The sequence below is a fragment of the Pelobates fuscus genome, chromosome 7, assembly GCF_036172605.1.
Source record: "Pelobates fuscus isolate aPelFus1 chromosome 7, aPelFus1.pri, whole genome shotgun sequence".
NCBI classification, from domain to species: Eukaryota; Metazoa; Chordata; class Amphibia; order Anura; family Pelobatidae; genus Pelobates; species Pelobates fuscus.
Genome location: NC_086323.1, coordinates 118,719,072 through 118,743,972, shown reverse-complemented (window position 1 = coordinate 118,743,972; position 24,901 = coordinate 118,719,072). Strand labels below are relative to the sequence as shown.

At 38.6% G+C, this 24,901-nt stretch overlaps 1 protein-coding gene across 2 annotated transcripts in view; it reads left to right on the top strand.

Moving 5' to 3' along the window:
• TMPRSS6 (transmembrane serine protease 6) overlaps positions 1-24,901 on the top strand; it is a 126,869-nt gene that overhangs the window by 22,292 nt on the left and 79,676 nt on the right. For both annotated transcript variants that reach the window (XM_063426508.1, XM_063426507.1), the window contains exons 2-5: positions 13,519-13,639; positions 13,978-14,117; positions 22,161-22,228; positions 23,604-23,785. In XM_063426508.1, the coding sequence (XP_063282578.1) occupies positions 13,519-13,639; positions 13,978-14,117; positions 22,161-22,228; positions 23,604-23,785 (511 nt within the window). The remainder of the gene's footprint in view (positions 1-13,518; positions 13,640-13,977; positions 14,118-22,160; positions 22,229-23,603; positions 23,786-24,901) is intronic.

Genomic DNA, 24,901 nt, shown 5'->3' with positions numbered 1-24,901 from the left:
TTCTGTGAAAACTTTCAATGTTGGGCAGGCAACTGTTGCAAGCTTTAGGTTAAAGGGACACTCTAGGCACCTAGACCACTTCAGCTCAGTTGTCTGGGTGCAGTGTCACTGTCCCACTTAGACCTGCAAAGTAAACACTGCAGTTTTTGAGAAATGTTTACCGGACTCTGGGTCGCCTAACTGGGACTGGACATCCTCACGCTCTGCATGAGAACATCCAGCAATGTTTTCCTATGTGGAGGGCCTAATCCGCTCTGAGGGCCTAATCCGCTCTAGTTGTGCATGCGCATTAGATCACCTCTGTCGGGTAACGTCGGATGAGGCACTGGAATTGGGTGAGTAAAAATGTTTTTTTTTTACCCATTTATGTACTGCAAGGGGGGTGCCACGAGGGAGGGGTGAGCCAAATGACACTATAGTGCTACGAATACAAAGTTGTGTTCCTGAGGAGAGTTTGAGATTTTTCTTTACATTTTAAAATAATGTTGTCAACCCAACTCAATTTATATGAATTATATTCAGTAGGTTTTAGGTTTTTTACTAAGGCTTGCTGCCACCAGTTATTCCATCCATTTCCCCACAACTCCAATTAACTTACTTCTGGCACTTCATACTAGCTCCATAATCCCATATCTCCTCTCCTCTAGACCATACAGCCCCTACGTATCACTGTTTTCACATTTACATTTACATTTACCAGTTAGCCAGAAACTCATGTTTTCAGGACCCTGTTTACAAACCATTACATGTTTGATTTCTGGTGTTCTGGTTTTGGGAATGGCAGTGAACTGTCACAAATATGTGCAGTGCAACCATGTAAATAAATTGTGTTGTGCAATATGAACTTAATACTTAAGAAGAAATCCACACATTGAGATCTGGAAGAGGTTTGATCAGCATGTCTGATAGCCAACATGACATTTTTTGCTTAGCTGGTATATGTCCTTCCCTTCAATTCAAGGTCATATTAAGATTAGCCATACAACCTGATGCCTTGGTTGGCTAAAATATATGCTGACAACTCTGCTCATTATAGTTATGTAATTTGCAATGTTTAGTTAAAAATGTGTAACTTGTAAAGAGGTGCAGATCTTTTATAGTTTGGTTTAAATCTGGAAAGTTGTCTTTCAACTCACTGCGGCTTACTGTTTAATGAACAATCCTCTGAATTTTGTTTTCTCAATTTTCCTCAGTAGTTTTCACCAAAACTGCAGAAAATTGCAAACTAAATTACAGAATTTAGATTCAAATATTATTATAACTGATTTGAAAAAAAAATCCCTCACATGAACTTTAGACACAGCTTGACTATTAATCAGGACTTATTTCATCACATTTTGGTGCTAAATAAATAAACCACACAGGTCCTCTAAAATCCTAAATATCTTTCAATTTAGAGAGTAACCTTTTGTGTGGAACTGTATCAATCTCTTTAGAATCACTGAATCACCCTGACCAGTAAAGCAGAACAGCTACATTTGAGTTATTCTCATTTCTTACAAAATGTGCAAAAGATGTGCATGGGTATCGTAAGATGTAGGTGTGAGAAGATCTGTGGAGGGCCCTGTGGTTTTGCTTTCTGATGCACTCTAGCACATGTACAAGAGTACAAAAATGACATGACTCTTGGCATCTTTATATGCCAGCAAATGAAAACAGTAAGATGTTGACATGAGGATGGAAAATTTGACTTAAGTTTTCTCCTTTCCTATACCTCCTCTGGGTGCCAGCCTGTAAGCAATAAATGCCACTTGGGAGATCTTTTGTTAAAGATAAAACACACATGTGACAATTTAAGCAGGTTTAGTATGATATGCCCTTAATAAAAAAATATACAAAATGACTCCTATCATTAATATTATTATTCAAGATATATTCTTACATATTTTTGCTGTGATTTTGTTCCTTGCCCTGGAGTTTTATCTACTTCAACTTAAATATCTTATTCCATGTTTTCCTGTGTCAGCCAATCACAACCACATCTTTCGTTAAATGGACACTATAATCACCCAGACAACTTCAGAGAAAATGCTATGTTTACATTGCAGGTTTAATCCAACCTCTAGTGGCTGTCTTTCTGACAGCTGCTAGAGGCGCTTCTGTGATGCTGGATGTGAAATTCGCATCCAGCGTGCACAACGTCCATAGGAAAGCATTGAAAAATGCTTTTCTATGGACTGTTTAAATGCGAGCGCGGCTCTTGCGGGCACATGCGCTTTCTGCTCCACTCGGGACCTGACGTCGGTTGGGTAGGAGAGGTCACCAGCACCGAGGGAGCCTGGCGCTGGATAAAGGTAAGGGGACCAAGGGAGGGGACCCTGAGGGTGGGGGGTCCTAAGGATGATATAGTGTCAGGAAAACAAGTTTGTTTTACTGACACTATAGTGATCCTTTAAAATGAATAGACATAGCAACAGGGTTATTCACTAAATTCAGATATTTTTTTAGCAAATTAAATCCAAATGGAAAAACTGAGGCTAAAATATCGAAGTTGTGATCGTATCCATATTCAAGTTTGAAAAAAAAAAAATCCAAATCACCTAATTTTGTCTCACTTTTGCAATTTGGATTTAATTTACTTAAATCCAGTGTTTAGTTATAATGTAATCCAACCAAAAAAAACATGGTTGTGAGGGCAAATCTTGACATGGGCCTACCAATTCCCAAGACATACCAACAGAGGTGAGGATTTGCCACCTCGGAGAGGGATTATCACTAAGACTAAAACAATGTTTATTAGGCTTATTACAATAAACATTGTTTTTACCTTTGAAATTTTATGCTTATTTTTTATGTAGTTTATTTTATCAATCTCCTCTTTATCTAACTATGTATATATCCTTGGATTGGATCATACCACCCAACCTGATATCATTGAGCAAAAGGTGCTCTTAAAAATGTGAGCAGATTTTATATATTTTTTTTATAAAGTACTATTCTTTAAAATGGTGAGCACTATATCTTATTTTATTCCTTTCATATGCAGTTTATATTGTGAACATCTAAAAGGGACAGCTCTAGATTTATCCTTGAGCAGGGATTGTACCGTTCAGAGCACTATCTCAGAGCTGATTGTAAGCTCTCTCTTTGTGACTGTATTTTATCTTAATTGTACCTAAGACATTGTATATACTGAATTACATTATTGGTGGTTTCTATTGTGTTTTATTCCATATGAAACACCAACAACAGAGTTCTTCATCTGCGCTAAAGTTTTGTCTATTTGAACACTAAGGAGGATAACAGACTGACCTCTAAAAAAGCATTATATTCAAAAGGTTCTTATCCAAAAAATTATTTTTTGCTAGGACTCTTTAATATTGTTATATCATAATATTGTTATATTTTTATATATAGTATAGTGCATATATATCTATATATGATTATCTAGTATTTCTTATTTGGTGCAGTCTGTTTTTTTCTGTATTTTGCCTTGTTCCTCTTGGATTATTAGGGTATCCAAGTAACAGACCCTATTCTGCTACCTTTGGAGTTAGCGCTGTATCTCCCCTTCTTTTTTTTCTTGTTGAAAAGAGTACATGTTCAGCGATGGCCAATAATGCCCCAATGATGTTGATGGAGGTAGAGTTACTGGCAACAAAGGGGTTAACAAAGGTGCCCTCGCTGGGTGAAGATAGATTCTTTTTTTTTTTTAGCATCATGTTTTTTTTTTTTGCACTCTGGTTTTTTTAATTTTAGAAGTTCGACGGGTTTAATGGATTTTAATTTGGCCTTTTGGGAGGCTGAAAAAAGAAGGTTTTAGAAAAAAGAAGACATCAAATGGTAAGTATATATTTTTTTTGTTTACAGGTATTTAGTTTTATTGTCCCCCCTCACTATTTTTAGGATGAGGGGGGTAGGTAGGGCTTTATCTTTTGGGGGGAGGTGGGGTATTTTTGGGTTGGGGCCCAGGGCAGGGAAACAATAGGTCCCCCCATTGTCATTTAGGGCCCCCAACCGCCGCTCATGGGTGGGGGTTGGGGGGGGGACATGAGGTCCTCCACCCCATTATCTTTTATAGCCCCCACCTGCCACTCATGGGTGAGGGCCAGGGGGGACAATTTTTTTACCCGCTATTGTCATTTAAGGCCCCCACCCGCTGCTCATGGGTGAGGACCGGGGAGAGGACAATAGGTCCTCTAATTGTCTTTTAGGGCCCCCCCCGCTCATAGGTGGGGGCCAAGTGGGAGGACAATAGGTGTCCTCCCCTCTTGTCATTTGGCCCCCACCCACCACTCATGGGTGGGGGCTAAGGGGTACCCTATGTCTCAAGTTTAGTTGAATCAACCCCACTCGTGATGCATTGGTGGGGGCCTGGGGGGAACACTATGTCTCCCCCGCTAGTTAATAGATGCCCCACTTTGAGGCCATTTATTAAAAGGGGGGGGCTTCTTTTTTTTTTCAATCTCCCTTATGTTAATATGGGGGTCATATTGACCCCCATAGAGTGAAGGATGGCATGGGGGGCTTAGGAAGCGGCAAAGAGCACTGCTCCCTGCCGCTTCTATTTTTACATATTACAAGGAGTGAGCTGCGAGCTGGTAGCTCCCTCCTTGTAATAAACTGAATAAATGACATTCAGGTGTTTGTTTGTTCGTCTGAAATTTCTATTAATTCATTCGTCTTCATGATGAATGAATAGACACAATTCCCATCCGAATTTAGGACAATAGCAAATGCCCCAGTGTTTAACTAGGCATGTGCAGGAATTTCATAGCGCTATCTAGTGTAGGCAGAGGACATGTCCACAGGGCCTTCATCTGCCCACACAAAGATGGCGGCGCCCAGGACCTAGGTCCAGGCACAAAATAAAGATAAAAAAATAGGTAATACGGCGGGCTCTTCATTCCAGACTATTTTACTTTTCTGCTGCTTCACTACAGGCATTGTGTTATTTCCTGATACTCTAGTCTAGAAATATGCTTATGTCCTGTTTTGTTCTATAAGTCCAGTGTGTTAGGTCACTACAAGTAGTTGACATTACCTGTTTCTTCCTGCATTCTGCTGCTTACAACTGAAGCAATTTGTAAAAAAAAAAAAAAAAACATATTCAGTGTTATTTGTTTTCTTTATCCATAAAATTGCTGCTATGGGTGTGCATGCAAGTGTCAGTTCACCTTTTCAGGTTGCATCATAGCTTTCTTTGCTTGCTTTCACATTCATTATCAAGTGTGGGGAAATTGTATTGTCTTGTATTGTTTCAGTCTTGCTAATTTCTATTTTACTCACTATAATTAGACCAGAACTGGTCAATGGGCAAACCGGGCAAATGCCCGGTGAGCTCCAATGGCCATGGGCTGAGACCAGCAGGGAGATCAGAGGATCTTTCCTGCCAGTCCATGCATGACTGGCAGAATCCAAGCACCAGCATTACTGTGTGCTATGACGGGCCCGTGCGGAGAACAAGATCACTGGCCAGCTGGCACTTCAATATGGAGAGGAAAGGGAAGAGGACCTGGTTCCTCTAGCCAGCAGGTCCGTCAGGATCTTGCGAGTTCAGAGCATTGCCATGGTTACCACGGCAACACACCAACCAGATCTCGCTGGAGCTGCAGGCTAGAGTTTACTCACCATCGGACCACCAGAGCTTGCAATGTTCCCCCAAAGGTAAGAAGAGGGGGGGGGGGGAGATATACAGTTTGTGTTTTGTTAATCAAATATAAATATATATATGAATATATATATATATATATATATATATATATATATATATATTTACTTTTGCTCCCATTTGCCTCCCAACACATTTAAACACCGCACTCCTCATACACTGCACCCTCCCAACACATTTAAACACCGCACTCCTCATACACTGCACCCTTCACATACACACACACACTGCACCCCTCAAACACACATAGACACACTACACCACTCAAACACATACACATTGCACCCCTCACATACACACACTGATTGGAAACTGTGTTGAATGTTTTCCACTTTTAGATAAAGTGTCTCACTACAGAATGATGGACTTTAAATTGCTTAGAAATGGCCTTATAACCCTTCCCCATTTGATGGACAGCAACAATATCTTCTCTAAGATCATGGTTGATGTCTTTCTTCAACTGACCTCTTAATTCCTATGGAAGCTGTAAGGTTGTACTTAGTTTGTAACACATGGCTTCTCCATTTCGGGCTTTATTTTTGTTAAATAATTCATATATGTACGTAGTGGGAACTGGGAGGCAAGATAAGAAAAACAGAACCTACCCCAAATACCCCCCAATAATGACAAACACCGTATTTGGATGAAGCAGGCAACATTATTTATTATAACATATTGTAAATACTGCATAACACATCCATAATTTTATCTAACACTTTATCATTCTTATTAATATAACCAAACATAAATACATAAATAGTCCATAAATTAACATATAAATTAACACAGAGTGTCATACAGTATTTAACTAAGTAGTCCTTGCCAGTAGAACTGACCCTGTGCCTATGCACAAAATTTCCCCAGAGGATTCTGACCTCCGCCCTCATCCACTAAATTATTTTTTTCCTTCCAATGCTTACCACTATCCGGCTTCTAGCTCAGTAGGCAAACCCAAATAGGTAACTTATAAGTTTACCCTAAAGAGCAGGGGAGGTTTAGACCCGAATCTTGACCACCTCATCACTCTCACTGTAACAGCCCCCAAAACCAATTGGCAAGGACAATCCCCCTGCCAGCTGTGATACTTCAAAAAAGTAACAAGAGGGAGGGTGGGAGGGAAGTTGTTTGCTGGCCAGTGGCAATGCGGTAAGATGATCCTAATGCGTTGTGGATATTTTAAACTATTTGTTTTACATTGTATTTTAATAAAGGTATTTTGACCTCTTTCCACTGTGAGTGTACTATTTTACTTTTTTATTATTTTCTACCTGGCATACGATTTTAAGTTCCAGTGGGTATTATTCAAAAATAATTCACGGTGGGGATTATACCACTTATGCCTACACATTGAGCAGTTAGTCTGCCCAATTAAATGTGAGTACCTATTCACTACTTTATACTCCTGGTACCTTTTATACTGTGAGCACTGTTGCTGTCTCTTTTTTATGATCTTCATACAGATGATACATCTGCCTACCTACACCTTCTCACATATCCTATTAGTGAGCATTGTATCACTGTACGCTATACAGACTAGGGCTAGGTTAAGCTCTATCAATTGTGAGTAGGACCATAGACGTTTTATTTACTTTTATGTTATTCTGGGATTTTCTGCAACATTAGTTCTCTCTTTCTGTTGCAAATATGGCTGCTAAGAACACTCTGATCTAACCCCATTCCAGAGGAACTACCCTGACTCTTTGAGGTGTTCTCTCCCGCAAGTTTTATATATGTATATATATATGTAACAACACATCTCTGTTTTTATAATTTCTGGCGCTACCTTTATCCACCCCTTTTGACTTATCTCTTTTGTTTATAAGGCCTAGAGAGAGCCTTATGTTTTAAGGTGCGTCTCTAACTTTCATTTTTTTGTATTTTTATATATATCTTTTACATAGGCGTGCGCACGGGGTGTGCCTGGGCACACCATAATTCCCGCGGCACGCCTATGTATTGAGACCGGCAGGGGAGATCTCAGGATCCCCCCTGTCGGCTCATGCAGAGCCGGTGCTATCCATACGCCGGCTCTGCTCTCAGCCTCCCTCCCCACCGACCCACAGGCAGTGAGGGAGGCAGGAGAGGACCGGCGGAGCTCTTGCCAGCAGCTCCGCCGGGTTCCACTCGCAAGATCTGAGCGTTGCTGCGGCAACGCTCAGATCTCGCGAGAGTGAACTCTAGCCCCGCAGGCTAGAGTTCACTCACCACTGGACGACCAGGGAAGGATGGCAGAACAAGGATCCCCCCTCCCAGTCATAAGGTAACAAGGGAGGGGGGATATTAACTGATCTGCCCCCACCTCCACTGGACCACCAGGGACAAGGAACAAGAATCCCCCTCCCCACATATAGTAAGAAGGGAGGGGGGATATTGAGTAATGTACCCCCACCTCCATGCCCCACAATCACCCACAAACATACAGCACCCACACACATACACAGCATCCACACACACATACAGCACCTACAGACATACAGCACCCACAGACATACACAGCATCCACACACACACATCACCCACACACAGCACACACACATACAGCACCCACAGACATACAGCACCCACAGACATACAGCACCCACAGATATACACAGCACCCACAGACATACACAGCACCCACACACATACAGCACCCACACACATACAGCACCCACAGACATACACAGCATCTACACACATACAGCACCCACAGACATACACAGCACATACACACATACACACATACACAGCACCTACACACATACAGCACCCACACACATACACAGCACCTACACACATACAGTACCCACACACATACACAGCACCAACACACATACACAGCACCAACACACATACACAGCACCTACACACATACAGCACCTACACACATACAGCACCTACACACATACACAGCACCCACACACATACACAGCACCAACACACATACAGCACCCGCAGACATACACAGCACATACACACATACAGCACCCACAGACATACACAGCACCCACAGACATACAGCACCCACAGACATACACAGCACTTACACACATACAGCACCCACAGACATACACAGCACCTACACACATACAGCACCCACACATACAGCACCCTCACAAAAACACACAGCACCCTTACACACATTACACAAACAGCACCCTAACACACAGCACACAAACAGTACCCTCACAAACACAAACAGGACCCTAACAAACACACACAGCACACTACCAGTACCCTCACACACAGTACATTAACAGCACCCTCACAAGTGCACACACACACACAAACAGCACCCTCACACACAGTACATTAACAGCACCCTCCCAAGTGCGCACACACAAACACCCTCACCCATAGTACACTACCAGCACCCTCACACACACATCACACTAACAGCACACACACAGCAGTGTATGTGTGTGTGTGTGTGTTTATATGTGTATATGTATATATACACATATATATATATACATACATACATACATATATATACGCGGCGTGTGCTTGTGCTTTAGGGTGCACACCCTAATGCAATAGGCTGCGCACGCCTATGATCTTTTAGTTAGGTGTATTAGCGCTGATCCTTTTTTTATCCTTTTGTTTATCACCCAACACATAACCACAACCACACATACATACACAACCAATCACAAGCATCCATCCCACACTCATACATGTGCCCTAGTCCGCTTAGCTGTGCTATCTCCCCAAGGCCTTGAAACATTGTAATATGTCATGTGTTTTTGTTCATCTGAGGTTGTATTTACCTAATGTTTAGACCTGATAAATAACAGATGATTATGTCCTGATATGTAAAACCATAGAATACAAAGAGAGTGTATTTCTTTCTTTTTTCCATGACTGTATGTATGCATAACATTTCAAGCCATCAGAATGAATGCATATGTTGTGATCAATTGCATAATCATGTAGTTGAATGTATATGACCTACATTGTGCTGAGCATTTCATGTGGTCAACCTTTATTCATGGTGAACACTTTTATGCAGGCCTTTTGTATTAATACGGAACATTAAGTGACCAGTTATTCCTCATATAATTTTAAATTATTTTTATTTTCATAGAGCTCTGTATGTGATCTATCTTTATTTTCACACAGAGCATTCTATTGTAAACAGTCATAGTAATAGCAAAAAACAATGGAACAGTTCCAATATCTACACGCAGTGTAGCAGCATGTGTCCTTGCATACATGTTATTAACAGTCTTTATACCTGTACTGCGTAGTACACATTATCATATCAATGTATAAATCATTCTTTATTTATTCACAGAGCATTGCACAACAGATTGTCACTCATTATAGAAACATATATTGTAGAAAGCATGTGGTCATTCTGTATGCATACACAAAGCAATGGATGTGGCCGCTTTTTGTATTTGTTTATACCTGCGGTGAGTTTATCTGCTTATTTTTAAACTACACATTTTATGTTTCCACCTACGTGTGTTCACTTGATTCTGTATAGGCTTTGCTTGCAATATTTTGCAGAGGTGTTATTTAAGTCAGTTTGACCCAGATAAAACAGTTAATCTGGAGGAATAATAACGACACGTCAAAGTACTTAATGTTTCCAGAAAGGTAAATATTTTGGACACTGTGAGCTGTAAGTGAATAAATAATAAAGTTAGCTAAGGAAATAGCGGATGTTAAAATGTGCACCATCAGTTGGAGAGTAGAGTAACGAGAGGCAAAGAACGATGGTATATGGTCGGTTGTGGACATCATGCTGTTTTGCATACCAAAACATTTCAAATAGACAAAGAGGGACACTTTAATTTTAGAGGTGTGGCTGGGGTGTGGTCATGGTACGGGGCTGTTCTGAGAAATTTTATGTAAATTACAATTACTTTATGCAACTAAAATGTAACTTAGAATAAGAACAATGTATCTTATTAACACAGAACAAATTTAAAATGTATTTATTGTAGTTTAAAATATTAGTCTGCTTATAACGACCATGGAGCTCTGCTATTGCTTCAGATAAGCCAAGAATACTACAAAATACCTACAAGAGAGGGATGTTAAGATGGAAAATAGGGACAGAGGGATTTGGGTCAAATTAGGGACTGTCAGTTTTATTTTATTTTTTGACAATCTCGTTTTTATTGAAAGGTTTTATAATAGTGGTTACAAGTAATAAAGAGTACATATAGGATAGGCAGATTGGTTACAGACATGCGTGTTGAATAAGGGTAGAGTCATCGGGGAAACAGGAAACACATAACGTTCACTTGGGTTACACTATTGTATCCAAGCCTGCATGTACTTGCCTAGCACCTTGAACAAGAGAGTGCCACTGGTAGGAGGGAGAGTCAATCTCTCTGTTACACCTTGCATTCCACGTACAAGAGGGTCATATGAAAGTGTGCGTCGTGTCTTTCTGCCTTTAGGTTCTAGCCTAAGTAGTGGGTTGTGGGTTGTGGGGATATTTATGGGATAATAATGTAAACAGATGAGAATTGCCCACGATTTTCAATTCTCAGGTCCTTAATCGTTATCGTGTTAAATGAAATGTATAACCATATACCGGTAATTAAAAATCACAAATTGTTATAAAAATAGATATTTATTTTTATATTCAAATGATAATAATATAAGTAACATGCATGATAATAATCAATGGAATTTTCAGTATAACATGAATATGTAATACAATATGGCAATAATCAATGAATATTCAGTATAAAACAATATATGCAATACAATAGGCCATTTACTTCCTGGTTAATATAAACGCCTCTACAGCACTTAGCTGTCAGGACAATTTATGATAGGCTTTACAGGGAGAAAGAATGTGAGTTTCACACTGAGCTGCAGTGTAGGGCAATAGAACTTAGCTAGCAGTTAGAAATAACCCTTTCAATGCTGGTTAGACCTCTTCTAGGGATTTAAGATCTACTCTTGTGTAATTTTAAATAAAATAATATTTAAATAGTCAGTAACCTTTAATCATTTCCTTGCATCCAATGAGAAATCTTACTATGTTACATAAGCTGATATTTTAATTAATTTGTCTAAATAGATATTTTCTTATTTTAGAGCCAATCAATACAGCTGGATAAATGGTCATGATATGCTAACGTGATATTAATCACACAAATACATTAATGATTATATTGATCCCAGCTGCAGATAGGATGCTATAACCATATATATATTCTTTAATAATTAAGATTTCTAAATATGAAATCAAACATGATTTATCCAGTCATATATCATGCTATTAATTTTAATTAATTTAAATTAATTAATTAAATGCCTGTATATTTACCAGTTATGTAGATATTTTCTCATCAGATATCCTCAGGTAGCTAAGTGTCAAGGAATGTTTCTCTCTGGAGTGTCTTGATTTTCTGAGTGTCCGATTCTGCCTGGATCTCTCTGAATCTCCCCAGAGTGTTGTAATGTCTCTCTCTTCAATCTTTGCATCTCCCCCTCTCTCTCTTCCCTTGTCTTAACTTTTTAAAGGGAAAAATTCCTTAGGTGATAGCCAATCACAAATGTGGGGTGTGGTTCCCTTCTAGGTAACCAATTTAATATTCGAACTCAAGAGGGCAGCCTTGTTCCACTACACATACCTATCCAGGAAAGAGTTAACTTTTCCTGGTGGCTATTTTTGACGTCATTTACGTTATCTTTATGGTGGCTATAACTCAGATCTTCTGTCAGATCAAGAGAATTTCTTCAGACTATGCGTCTGCAAATTCTGCTATAATTCCTAAAATTGATAGTTTGTGAACTAAGTTTCACCTTAAACTATAATGGGACGTTGTACAATATCGAAAGTAAAATTTAATTATTTAATCCTCTGTCACCTAAGTCTGGGAATAGAATTTATACAGTCTGTCCATCCCCCGTTCTCAATGTCTTATCTCTTTGTTGCTTATATACACATTCCATTCAGCTTGGGCAAAGCAGTCAGTCAAAGAGAAAGGATAGAAATTTTTGTGTCTCTTTGTTAACTTGAAGATACAAAATGGAGTCTGGTCTGTTTAGCAATGACTTCAGAATATACACTTTGTATTTCTATCATAGCACAAATGTCTACCGATATAAATACCCTGACAGGGTGGTAAGGTCAGGTGGGCACTAGGTCAGGGATTGGTCGTGCGAGGTAGAGATCGCTGTGTTGCTGGTGTCTGTTGCTGTCCGGCTCTGTGTTCAACTGCCCTGGGGGGGGCGGGAGTTAAGGGTGTATCACCAGTAGCCCCGAGAGAGCGGGAGGAAGGAGAGGCAGGAGGGGGGTGGAGAAAGAAAGGGGACAGGGGAGAGGGAGGGAAAAGGGAAGAGAGAGAGAAGAGGAGGAGAAAAAGAGAAGAAAAAGAAGAAGAAGAGGAAGGGAAAAAGAGAAAGAAAAAAAGGGGGAGGAGAAAAAAAATCGAGGGGAGGCCCACACTGCCCTGCGTTTTGGTTATTTCGAGTTGCGCTTTGCCGATCCTGGGTGCTTTGTTGTTCCATACCAGCCTCCTGATGGCTGTTGAGATGGATTAAAAAAATGCCCATGGGAGAGCCATCGGAATCGTTTGAAAAAGGTATAATATTCTAGGCAGGGCATTCATCTTCACAGCGTTAATGCGCCCAAACCAGGATATGTATAGGCTGGACCATCAGAGCATGTTTTTCTGTAGGGAGGTGAGAAGCGGTAGGAAGTTCAGTTGGTAGAGGTGGGAGAGGTCCGAGGGCAGCCAAATACCTAAGTATTGGAGTTTAGTCGCGCACCACGTGAAGTTGAAATGAGTGTGGAGACGGGCCTCCTGTTGGGACTGTCCCTTTTAAGCAGGGACACTTGGGAGGTATGTATTTGGGTTTGCCAGCAAATCATGTATTGGTAATGTGTAAATAAAGACAATTCTATATTCCTAAAAATTTCTGAGAATTTCTTTTTCATGTTTCTATAATAGGACTCGGAGTCAGTGGTGATAGCTCAGAAGCCCTGTAAGTCAAGGGACTGGCTGAAATTTGCCCCTCTCTGGATAATTTTGATTCTCGTGGCTACCATAGGATTGACGTGGTACCTTCTGGGTGAGTGAGCTACAGAATAAGACAATTTGCAAGTTGTGGAGGATCTTGAAGCTAAGATTTAAAAACAAAAAATTCTTACAGGTTTATTCACTAAATTAAAACTTTAAAATTCAAAGAGATGTCTAGAAGGTATGGAAATAGAGAAGAAAAAGGCAGATATAATTAGAATAAGTAGGGCAGAGAGAAGATGAGAAAGACAATTTAATTAAGGAAAAAAGAACAATAATAAGGAAAAAAAAATGCCCTGCCCTCTAATGTAAGTTAGTGTTTTGTTTATTTGTGTTGTATCCTATGACTCACCATGATTTCCTTGTGTTGTCTGACTCCATATTTGACAGAGGTGGGGACAACTCCTGTGCTTCGGATTCCCAAACTCTATGCCTGCAGTCTGAAAATTGTGAGCCATGAACTTACCTATGATCTGACCCGCCCAGCAAGTAAAGCATTCAAAACTGAAGCCGAACACCTTCAGAAACTGGTACAATATTATATATCATTACTGTCTATAATTATGTGCTGAACCAAAACAGTATTACACTCTATGGCAGTGCTCCTCAACTCTCTCCTCAAGGCACACCTAACAGTCCAGAATTTAGACCGGGTTGTGTCTATGGTGTTTAGGGAAAAAAAAGAAAAACACAAAACTTAAAGCACCTTGGACTTTTTTTTTTCTTTTTTTTTTCTAAACACCCTAGACACAACCTGGTAATCCCTAAATTCTGGACTGTTATGTGTGCCTTGAGGAGAGGGTTGAGGAGGACTGCTCTATGGTTTCCCAAAATGCAATTACAGTCACGCTGCGTTTTATAACAGCCTCAAAATAACAGGATAAATGGTTAGATGAGATGCATGACACAGTCTGGCAAGGACACCTTTCTAGCCTAATTTAATTTAATTTAGTATTACCTGAGTGTCCAACATGCATTTTTTTTCTAATTCTTTAAATATCTTTGGTTGAAAGATGATTGATGACTAAATTAAGAACTTACAAACAAACAAAATTAAACCCTGTGCTCAAACTCCCACTACTCCTGGACAGTAGCAATGACTATAGTATATAACTATATAATCCCGTCAGCCCCAATTCATACAATAAAAAACTAAGAAAAAAGTTACTTGCACACTATCCCAAATCTCTATGCACATGTAAATAAGAGGCGGTTTGTTAGTATCACAACAACATTAAAGGGTAAGCTCACCTGCCACGTCAAGGCAAAAACTCTTAGGTCAATTAAAAACTTGCCGAGTGACATTACTCTGCACATAGTAAGTGCATCTTACAGAAGCAGGACATTAGAGAACAAACTTGGGATTATGGGACAGAATCACAAACTCAGGACTGTGTTTTGGTATCTGTGACCATTGGAAAGGCATGATGTTATATTTCTAAATGATCTGCCCAAAGCTGTAACATTTATATGGCAATGAAAGGCAGTGAATGCTGGGGCAGAGTAACTGGTTGTCAGTACACCCGCTATTTGTTGGTATTTTATGTGGAGGAATACAATTTGTTGATTTTTGTCTAGTAATCATTTTCTCGTAGCAGGGTTTTCAGCTGAAAAGTCACTGTGCTTTAGAGGGGATTATTTACTCTTGCAAACTGTGTTTAATCAGTAAAGTCATTGTTTAAATATTAGCCATCATGTTTAATGGCAACATGCTGGAGAACTCCCAATAGTTGTTGTCAGAAACAATTAATAGCTTAATTTGTGAACAACGATTGTGTACAGTGATCGTAAAGCATTATTCCAACCAAAAAATGGTATTTTCCTAAAACACTCTTTTTGTTTAACTCCTTAAGGACCAAACTTCTGGAATAAAAGGAAATCGTGAAATGTCACACATGTCACGTGTCCTTAAGGGGTTAAAGTGACATTTTCTGTGCTGGTCCGCGCATTACCATTAAAATTAAATCTAATAAATAAATAAAGCCATAACTTACCTCTATACAAGCATCAAAGCAATGTTCCTTGCACCCCAATCCTCCTCTACTGAACTCACTCCTGATCACCGAAGGGGGGATGAATGTCAGTGGGGTCAGGCTGAGGGAAGGACATTGGGGGGTAGCATGCTTCCATTGGACACCTGCATGCTGATATCATACATCCAATATACACAGATTTCACATTAGCCACCGGAACCCTTGTTTCGGACAGGCTTATGATTCCCCAACGATGCTATCTGAAATGTAGATGCACCTCTGGCAGCAGATTGGTTAAATTCTGTATGTGCAGCATTTCCTAGCAAATCACTAAATTGGTCATGGTTCTTGGACTAACCCTTTAAAATAAATTGGAAATTATTAAGTATTTCAAAATCATGTGTGTCTCCTTCTTTCACTTTCACCTAAAGGGTCTGAGCGATGGCCAAACATGGGGAGTTCTAAGTAGCATAACCACTGCAACTCATTGTGGTGGTTCTGGTACAATAAGAACCAAAGAGCGGTATGTTTCAACACTAATACCCTAATATTGGTGCATTCTACACTAATTTTAACATGGGTGATAAACATGTTAAGGACAATACTTCCATCCAACTATAAAGGAATAACTATTTTTGTTTTTTTAATAAATATATTTTTTATTGGGAAAATAATAGGATAATTACAATCACAATTAGGTAGTCAACAGTCTCACTGGGGTCATAAAAGCAGGAGGCTAAAAGCAGAAAGAGTTAGCAAAGAACATAATGTAAAACAGTATAACAATGTCAATTACAATAAAAAATAGTTTCCAAAGTATAAAGAAGTTATGTTGTCATTAGTAATTATTATAGGGTAATATAAACTCTTAATTCTAGAAAAAGTAAGAGAAAGAGGTGGAGGAAAAAAGAAAGCTGAAAAAGATTTTTTTTTTTTTAAAAGCAAGAAATGGAGGGGGGTAAGTGAAATAGAGAGTTCGGAAAAAGCTGGAGACCGGCAATGGAAATAGAAGGGGATGTGGATCTCCATTTCCTGGATGTGACTCAATGAAATGTGTCCAAATATTGTAAAAAGGGATTTATGTGCCTTTAATGAACACAGTCATTTTGTCCTTAGCAAGGACATAGGTTACTTTATATATAACGTGAGAAAAGTTTGTGAGGGAAGATCTCCAATGTTGAGCTATGCATTGACTAGTGGCTGTGCATATCCAAAACATGAGTTTGTTGGCTGATGATGGGAGCACTAAAGGTGTGTATGGGAATTTGAGCAAAGCTGTCCAGGGGTTACAGACAAGGTTAACGTAAAGAGCCACAATAACAAATATTTAATAAAATGTAACAATTTGTGTAAGAAACACTGGAAATATATATTAACTTCTGTCATTAGGTAAAAGGAATCCCAGCGACCATCAATTCTAATAAATAAATAAAGTGTTAAAGGTGAAACCAACAGAGAAAAAATAAAACACTCAAAACAAGACAAAAAGGAGGGGACAGGTAGAAGAATCATACCAATTACCCACAGGTGACATACAGTATCTCACAAAAGTGAGTACACAATCACATTTTTGTAAATATTGTATTATATCTTTTCATGTGACAACACTGAAGAACTAACACTTTGCTACAATGTAAAGTAGTAAGTGTACAGCCTGTATAACAGTGTAAATTTGCTGTCCCCTCAAAATAACTCAACACACAGCCATTAATGTCTAAATCATTGGCAACAAAAGTGAGTGCACCCCTCACAAAACAAAACATGAGGGAGAAAACAAAAATAAGAAGGGTATATCTCATGGTGTCTTCGCAAATCTAGTCAAGGCCACAGAATTCCTGACAGTTGAAGGTCATCCCTGCTTAGACGTTGGAAACACAGGGGCATAAAGGTCCTGGCTGTCAACCATTGTTGTCATGGTTATGAAGTTGCAGAGAACGTAGATAATTCCACTCTCAGTGAGTCCATTAGGTCATCTCCTGGTAGGGCCAGAGGGGAACGTCTTGGAGAGTTGTGTGTGTTTTGAAGCAGTGATCTGTAATAGATTCTGCATGCTATGCCCCACGTGTTAGGAAGGAGGACAGGCCCATACCTAAACGTGACTCTTGGGGACCAGCACATCTAGAAGTTTGCTTTAGCATTTCAAGATGGATATATTTCCTGAAGTTACCTGTAAAAATAAAAAAATCACCCAGCAGACAATACAGCATTACAGCAATGTTTTATAGTGAAATGCAACTTTTAGTGATGGGAGCTCTTCAGGAGGCCATCACCATCAGACTCCAAACTACACCCCAATAAACAGCCTGTGTTTGTTCATGAAACTCAGAGATCTCAGAGTGAATGTGTCAGGATCGGGACAGGGATCCAACACGCAGAGTACAAACAGTAGCCAGATACGTATACCGGACCTTAGAATGGCCGGACTAACGTAAGTAGTACAGTATAGAATGGTCAAAGACAAGCCGAGGTCGAGGGTAACAGAAGACAGGTAAGCGAGAGACAAGCCGAATCAAGGGTAACAGAGATAAGCAGAGTAAGGTAAACAAGCCGGGTCAAAACCAAAAGGGATAATAGAATACACAAGCACTGAGTGACTAGAACAAGCTAGAACCACGACAGGGCAATGAGCTAATGAAAGAAGCTCTGTTAAATACCCTGTTCAGAGCAGTAACCACGCCTCCGAGGCGTCCTGATTGGTCCTGCAGCAATTGAGTGACAGGTCGTTCCGGAGGAGTGTCCTGATGACAACTTCCTGCCTAGATGCTGTAAAAGGCAGTCACTCCCTCGCGGCCGGCCTTGCATGACCGGATAGACCGTGGGAAAGGGAGCCATCAGGCCGTCTGGATGGAGGAACAGCTAAGTCTCTACCTCTTTCGGAGGTAGAGACCGCAGGTACCCTGACAGAATGGTCCTACGCACACAGAGCATGATATATACATATAAACATGGAAGATGGAAGCCAGCATATATCTCATTAAACTCCATCAATATGACCTGCACAGTATGAAGGGACATACAGAAAGACCTGTGAATACCTTAGAGACACAGTCTCTGATTCTCACTGACTTCATTGCTACCATGACAACTGCATTGTGTAATGAAAGTCATGATCACTGTTCCATCTCACCCTGTAGTCACTGGCAAATACCTACAGGGATATCATACATACTCAATTAAGTCTAGCAGTTTGGCATCTTAGGCGGAAAATTTCAATTTAGTTTTAGTCATGTCTTTTGACTAAAAAGCCATTATAGTTTTAGTCGTATGTTAGTCATCTGAATTATTTTAGGATTAGTCTAGTTTTAGTAGACTAAAACTCAAACATTTTAGTCGACTAAGATTTGACCAATATTTTTAGTTGAAAAAAATTAACACTGCTGTGTAAGAGAAGTCTCTATCATATGTATGACATTTTATGATGTAATTTCAGTATCTCTGTATAAAACTTTTACTACCTTTTTAGCTGTGATTTTGACATTTGCAAATCAATGGTATGTTCCCTCAGGATTCCTCTCATAATGCTATGCATGTTCATGCAGGGTCATGAACCCTTGCCTGGCATCGTGAGTATCCCTCAATTTGCATACAATGCCAGTATCCCATATTCTATTAGAGGGAGCCAATCTTAACCCTCACGGACCCATTTTAAAGATATATATATATATATATATATATATATATATATATATATATATATATATATATATATATATATATATATATATATATATATATATATATATCACAGATTTAAATTATAAATGACTACAAACTCAGCATATAATCACCAGATTAAACATCTTTGATAAAATATCAACATCCATTTATAATTAATGAACTGTAGTATCCAATATTTCCAGCTATTGAATTTCTACAAAGACAGATGTAGATACCAGATTTTTAATATTGTGCTTGGAAAAATGTATGCTGGGAAAATATTTGCAGCATGAAAAATAAGATTTTTGACAAGCATCTTAATGTTCTCGGTGATATTGCTTTTTATAAAATGTGTCAGGAACAGAATCCGATTTCGTAAGTGGTGTTCTCAAAAGAACCGAAGAGATCAAATCAAAAGACCTGTTTGTCAAAGTACAATTTTTCCAGCTTTCAGTTTTGTGAGCGTTTATTGTCATATCTGGTATTTGCATAAAATGTGTTTTATGATTAGTATGGGCATTCTGTTAGGAGCAGTTAAATCTCAAAAATAGATTTTATTATTCTGGGTGCTAAATTGCCCAGGGAATGTTATTATATTTTCACAGAGGAAATTGTCCACCAGCATGAAAGGTGTTTTCGGGTCTTTAGTAAATTGCCTTTAAAAAAATCCTAACTAACAAAGCATCTATAATAACACATGGAGTTTTACAGCTATTGCTAAAAGCAGCCTTATCGCCCGCACAATGCTGATAAAAAATTTAAATTAACTTTGTAAGTGCTGCTGTAACCCTTTACAGGGCATTGCTGAAATAATTAAAGAAACACATCTATCTTGCTATAGTGGTTATAGTGTAAGGAGTGTCTTGACCCCTCTTTACCCCCTCTCTCACTCTGCCCCCATTCCATTGTATGGAATCAAACCATGTTTTACCTACATACCTCAACATACCTGGCTGAGAGTATCTGTTTCTGGGTTTTGTTTATTGGCGGAGAGTGTCAACTGATCACTATTGCAGGGCTTAGGTCTTAGGAGCTTCAAACTCTCTGACCTTAGCCGTTAACCCTGTTTAAGGGTGTGCATGGCACTCCTAAAACCATAACCACTACAACAATGTTAAAGTATTACTTTAATTATTCCTGCAATACACTGTCAAGTTAGCAAAGTTAACCAAGGGGCTTATGCAACAGCCCTGTTAGCGCAAGTTTTAGTTACAGCAAGCAGTCACTGCCAGCTGGTAGTTTAATTTTATTTTTTTAAGTGAACTATAATTTGTTAATGTGTAACCTGCTGGATGCATTCGTTCCTAAATTGGTTTAAAACCTACTTATTATAATTATTCCAAATCCTATACTTTGTATGGGGTTCGAATGCGAAAAAAAATGTATTTTAATCCGGACACCTAATGAGTTTATTGTAGATTTGGTCGAGTTGGCAGAGTTCCAATTTCAATAAGCTTCAGTAAATATGAGAATTATTTAGTAAATATGAGAACAGCCATTATGGTTGGAATTCATCTATTTTTACCAGCTTAGTAAATTATCCTGATAGAATTACATACATCAACGTAGAGAAAATGAGAGAATGGTGGCATATACATGGTAATAATAATAATAATAATAATAATAATAACAGAAATTAAAACAAGTTGTTGATTTTAAAGTGGAATGGAAAAAAATTGCAGAAAAATAAAAATAGAGGAATAACAATGTCAGAATGTAGTAATGTGGAAGCAACAAAGATTATATCAGCTGAGATTGGTAGGTAGACAGAAAAATGGATTTAGCAAGAGACCTTTGTTCACAAATAGAAGATGGTATAAGAAATAATGGACTACAGAAACACTCCAAACACCATAACCACAGAAGCATACTGGCAATCCCTCAATATAAGTAGTCAAATTGTTCAGTAACAGTTGGTCTACTTGTCCGGTAGCCAATCCCTTCCTCCTCTCAGCTCATAGTTAAGCCTGGTGCTCTCAACTGATGAGCTGGCACTGCTCTGGAGTAGGCTTAGAGCTAAACGTAGGTCCAAGAAATAGCTTCGGACTCTCACTTCCAATTTAGAGGAGGCAGGGAGCAGTGCACAGCAGACCCCAGGTAAGTAGTCAACCCCTTACTAAATAAGGGTGCCATAACACCCTTGGCACCATAGTCATTACAGCGATACAGTGGGCTGTAGTGTTTATGGTGCTAAAGTATGGGAAGATGGGAGGGAAATGGAACATTAATGCAACCTATGTTACAGTAGAATACAGGGAAACACAATAAGACATAAATCGAATGCTCACAAAATCTGTAGAATTTCAAGAAGGCGTTTTATTCTACCAGACTGGAGGCCGGCAGCATTTCAACCCACGCAGACCTTTGTTAAGCTGGAGAAAGACCTGAACACAGTGTGATGGAATGTTTTTGAAATCTTAGCGGATTAAATGTACTGTTTAATGCACAGTATATGGTTAATCAAACTATATATTCTCAATAGTTCATTTCTTCATAAAAGCAACATTTCCATATAAAACGCATCCTTCATGCTGAGCAGGAAAAGCAAGTCTTGGTTCTTTATTATTGTCCTTCTTTGCTATTCTTCCTGATACTTTTCTGAATATTGTACAATAAGCCCATCCAGCAAAAAAAAAAAAAATATTAAAAATGGAATGATATTTTTGCATCTCTTATTTGCAGTATATAGTTTTAAAATGTATTTCTGTTCTACTACCAACTTGTGCACTAATCAATGTGTCCAAAAAATATGTTTTTGTTTTATATAAACAATAATTCAGTCATATGATGATTCAGAGTTAAAAAATATGGGCGATTTGAAACTTAATGCAAGTCTACTACCAACCGTATTAACTTATTACATCTTTACAGAATTATTTTAACTTTGCTTCTACTTTTTTTACTGAAATATATAATGTATAACACTGTATCCTCTCTCCTTAGGTCAGTGATCTTGTCTTGGCCTCAGAACTGGCTGTGTTTTATAACTCCAGTACAGTCTACGCATTTGGGTGAGATACAAACCAATGTGCAGCAGTGTGAATTTTGGCGGCAAATTTCTATTTAGTTTTAGTCTTTTGACCAGAAAGCCATTTTAGTTTTTGTCGCATTTTAGTCATCTGAATTGTTTTAGTTTTAGTCTAGTTTTAATCAACTAAATCTCCAGTAGATTATTTTTTACACAACTAAAATCGAATGGGTTTAGTTAAAGCCTCTATCTGTCTCTGTTGCCCCTTCCCCAGCCCTTCTGTATCTCTTTGTGTCCTCCCAGTCCCGCTAGGTGTCTCTCTACCAAGCCCTGACATGTCTCTTTTGCCCCTTCAACAGCCCCAGTGTGCAATGTTAATTTTGGCGGCAAATTTCAATTTAGTTTTACTCATAGTCTTTTGACTAAAATACCAATTTAGTTTTAGTCGAAATTTAGCCATCTGAATTGTTTTAGTTGACTAAAATTGTTAGTCGATAAAATTAACACTGATGTAGAGAGAGCTATACCTTGAATTAATTTTTCTTAATCACTGAAATATTGGCCATTAAATTTTAAGCAATGTGAAATGAGTCCATTGCTGTGATTATTTTGGTCCTGCCTTGCTAGCTCCTGCTGAAAGATAATGCAATGGCATGATCCGCTGTGAAGTAGTTATGTATTAAGCATTTAGATCTACCCACTACATCTCTAATATTGCTAATTTATAGCAAGTTTCTACATTCTTTAATTAATGTTCCCTGACATTTTTCTAATTTTCAAGTGAGATATAGCAAGGAATCATCAACAACAAATAACATATTATTATTTAAACTTCGCATAATGAGTACTTCAGCTTTGTATCAAAGACAAATGTGCCTCTACAATGAATTCTACATTTTAGATTCCACCCTGACAATCCTCGAGTATTAATGTTGTAATCAAACGCTCAACACCAGTTGCCCTATGTCAGTGAACGGAGCTATGTACATGATATTGTGTGTGTTATGAACTAGCAAGTAGAGAGATGTCTCTGTTTTGTAGCTGGACCTTAAAGGGCATCTTTGGATGCAACCAAAAACTCAATACAGAGACAAAAACATGTTGATGTGGATAAGTAAATACCCATAAAGAAGAATGACCAGAAAATGCCCAAAAATAAGACCCCCAGCTTCCATTAAATCATACATTATCTGTAGTAATTGACATAGTTATGTTACTGATCAATGCTATCTTGAATGTCTTACACAATGCATTCGTTTTTCTCTCTGGTGATGTTATACAATGTTTCTATACTTGAGAGTTTTTATGTGATTTCAAGTCATTGGCCCATGCAATAGAAACCTGTCTTGTTCCTTTCTTTTGCATAGTGACACTAATGTTTTAATTATGTTCAAACCTTTTTTGTACATTTTTTTCAGAGAAGGTAGCTTGATTGTTTACTTCTGGCTGAGCCTAGAAGTTCCAGACACTCACAGTCCGTATGTGACCATGAACTCTGTGAAGGCAGCAATCTTGAGTGTCATGAAAGCCAAGACTAGCATTGAAGGGACCTACATATTTGACCAATATCATGTGGACCCAAACTCATTTGATATACAGGGTGAGTACAAAGGATATTTGCAGAAACAAAAAAGGTTTACTTGTTCATTAATAGGTCTTCGATGTTTGTGACACAAACTGGGAATGTGATATTGTACATATTGTGCAATGTATGTACTAAATGTAGTTGTAGGGTATTTCAAAATACTTCGTGTACCAAACAGCTTTCAAGATTTCTTAACATATTATGTTCATTTACACACGGATTCTCATAAAAATAAAAATAAAACAGTCAGGGCTATTTACTAAAGTGAGAATTCAACGTGAATTTCAAATTTAAGGCCAAGATAGTTTAACTGGAAGCATAGATAAGTTAGAGAAAGGTTCCAGTATGGCTAATGTGATCTTACATTTGAAATTCATATGAAATTCTTACTTTTTGGATAAGCTTGCTTTCGATCGCTTACTTCTTACTACAGGAATTCACTACAGATCAAAAGGAGTATACAAGAATATGGGAAATGTATTTAGATAAATGGAAATTGTGGAGAATTGGGAAGGGATTTTCAAATTTTAGTCCAATATGGTAGAATTGGAAAACCTTCTCCAGATCAGCTATGTTGGCAGTTCTTGGAATGTGATTGGCAGTTCTTGGAATGTGAAGTCCCGAAGTGCCGAAATGCTGAAGTTCCAAATTTTGGAAGTGCTGAACCGAACCGAATTGCCAAAGCCCTAAATTGCCAAAGTCCCGAATTTCAGAAGTGCCGAACCGAATTTTTTGCCCATGTACATCCCTATAATTCAGCATGTGTGGGAGCAAAATGAAGGCATGTCTTCCTGATTACTCTCCTAGACATGTCCCATTGCTTCTGGAGCTGATTATCATGCTGATGGTCTGAATTCCTCTGCCTCAGCAAGAAAGAGTTCCTGGTCTTTTTATTTCCTTAATTTTCATTGTATTAAAGATTTTCATGTATCATTATGTTTAAATGAAAACTCCAAAGACTTAAATAATCTTAGCTTCATGTGCTAAGGAAGTGCTTTATATGTGAAGAGTTTGCCCTCTTTTTTCATGTTACAAAAAGTGCAAATTTAAATATAATTTGGACATTTTATAAATTAAGCTGGTTACACCTCCCTGGCTGTCAATCGGGTCCTGTTACTTCCTGGTTTGGTT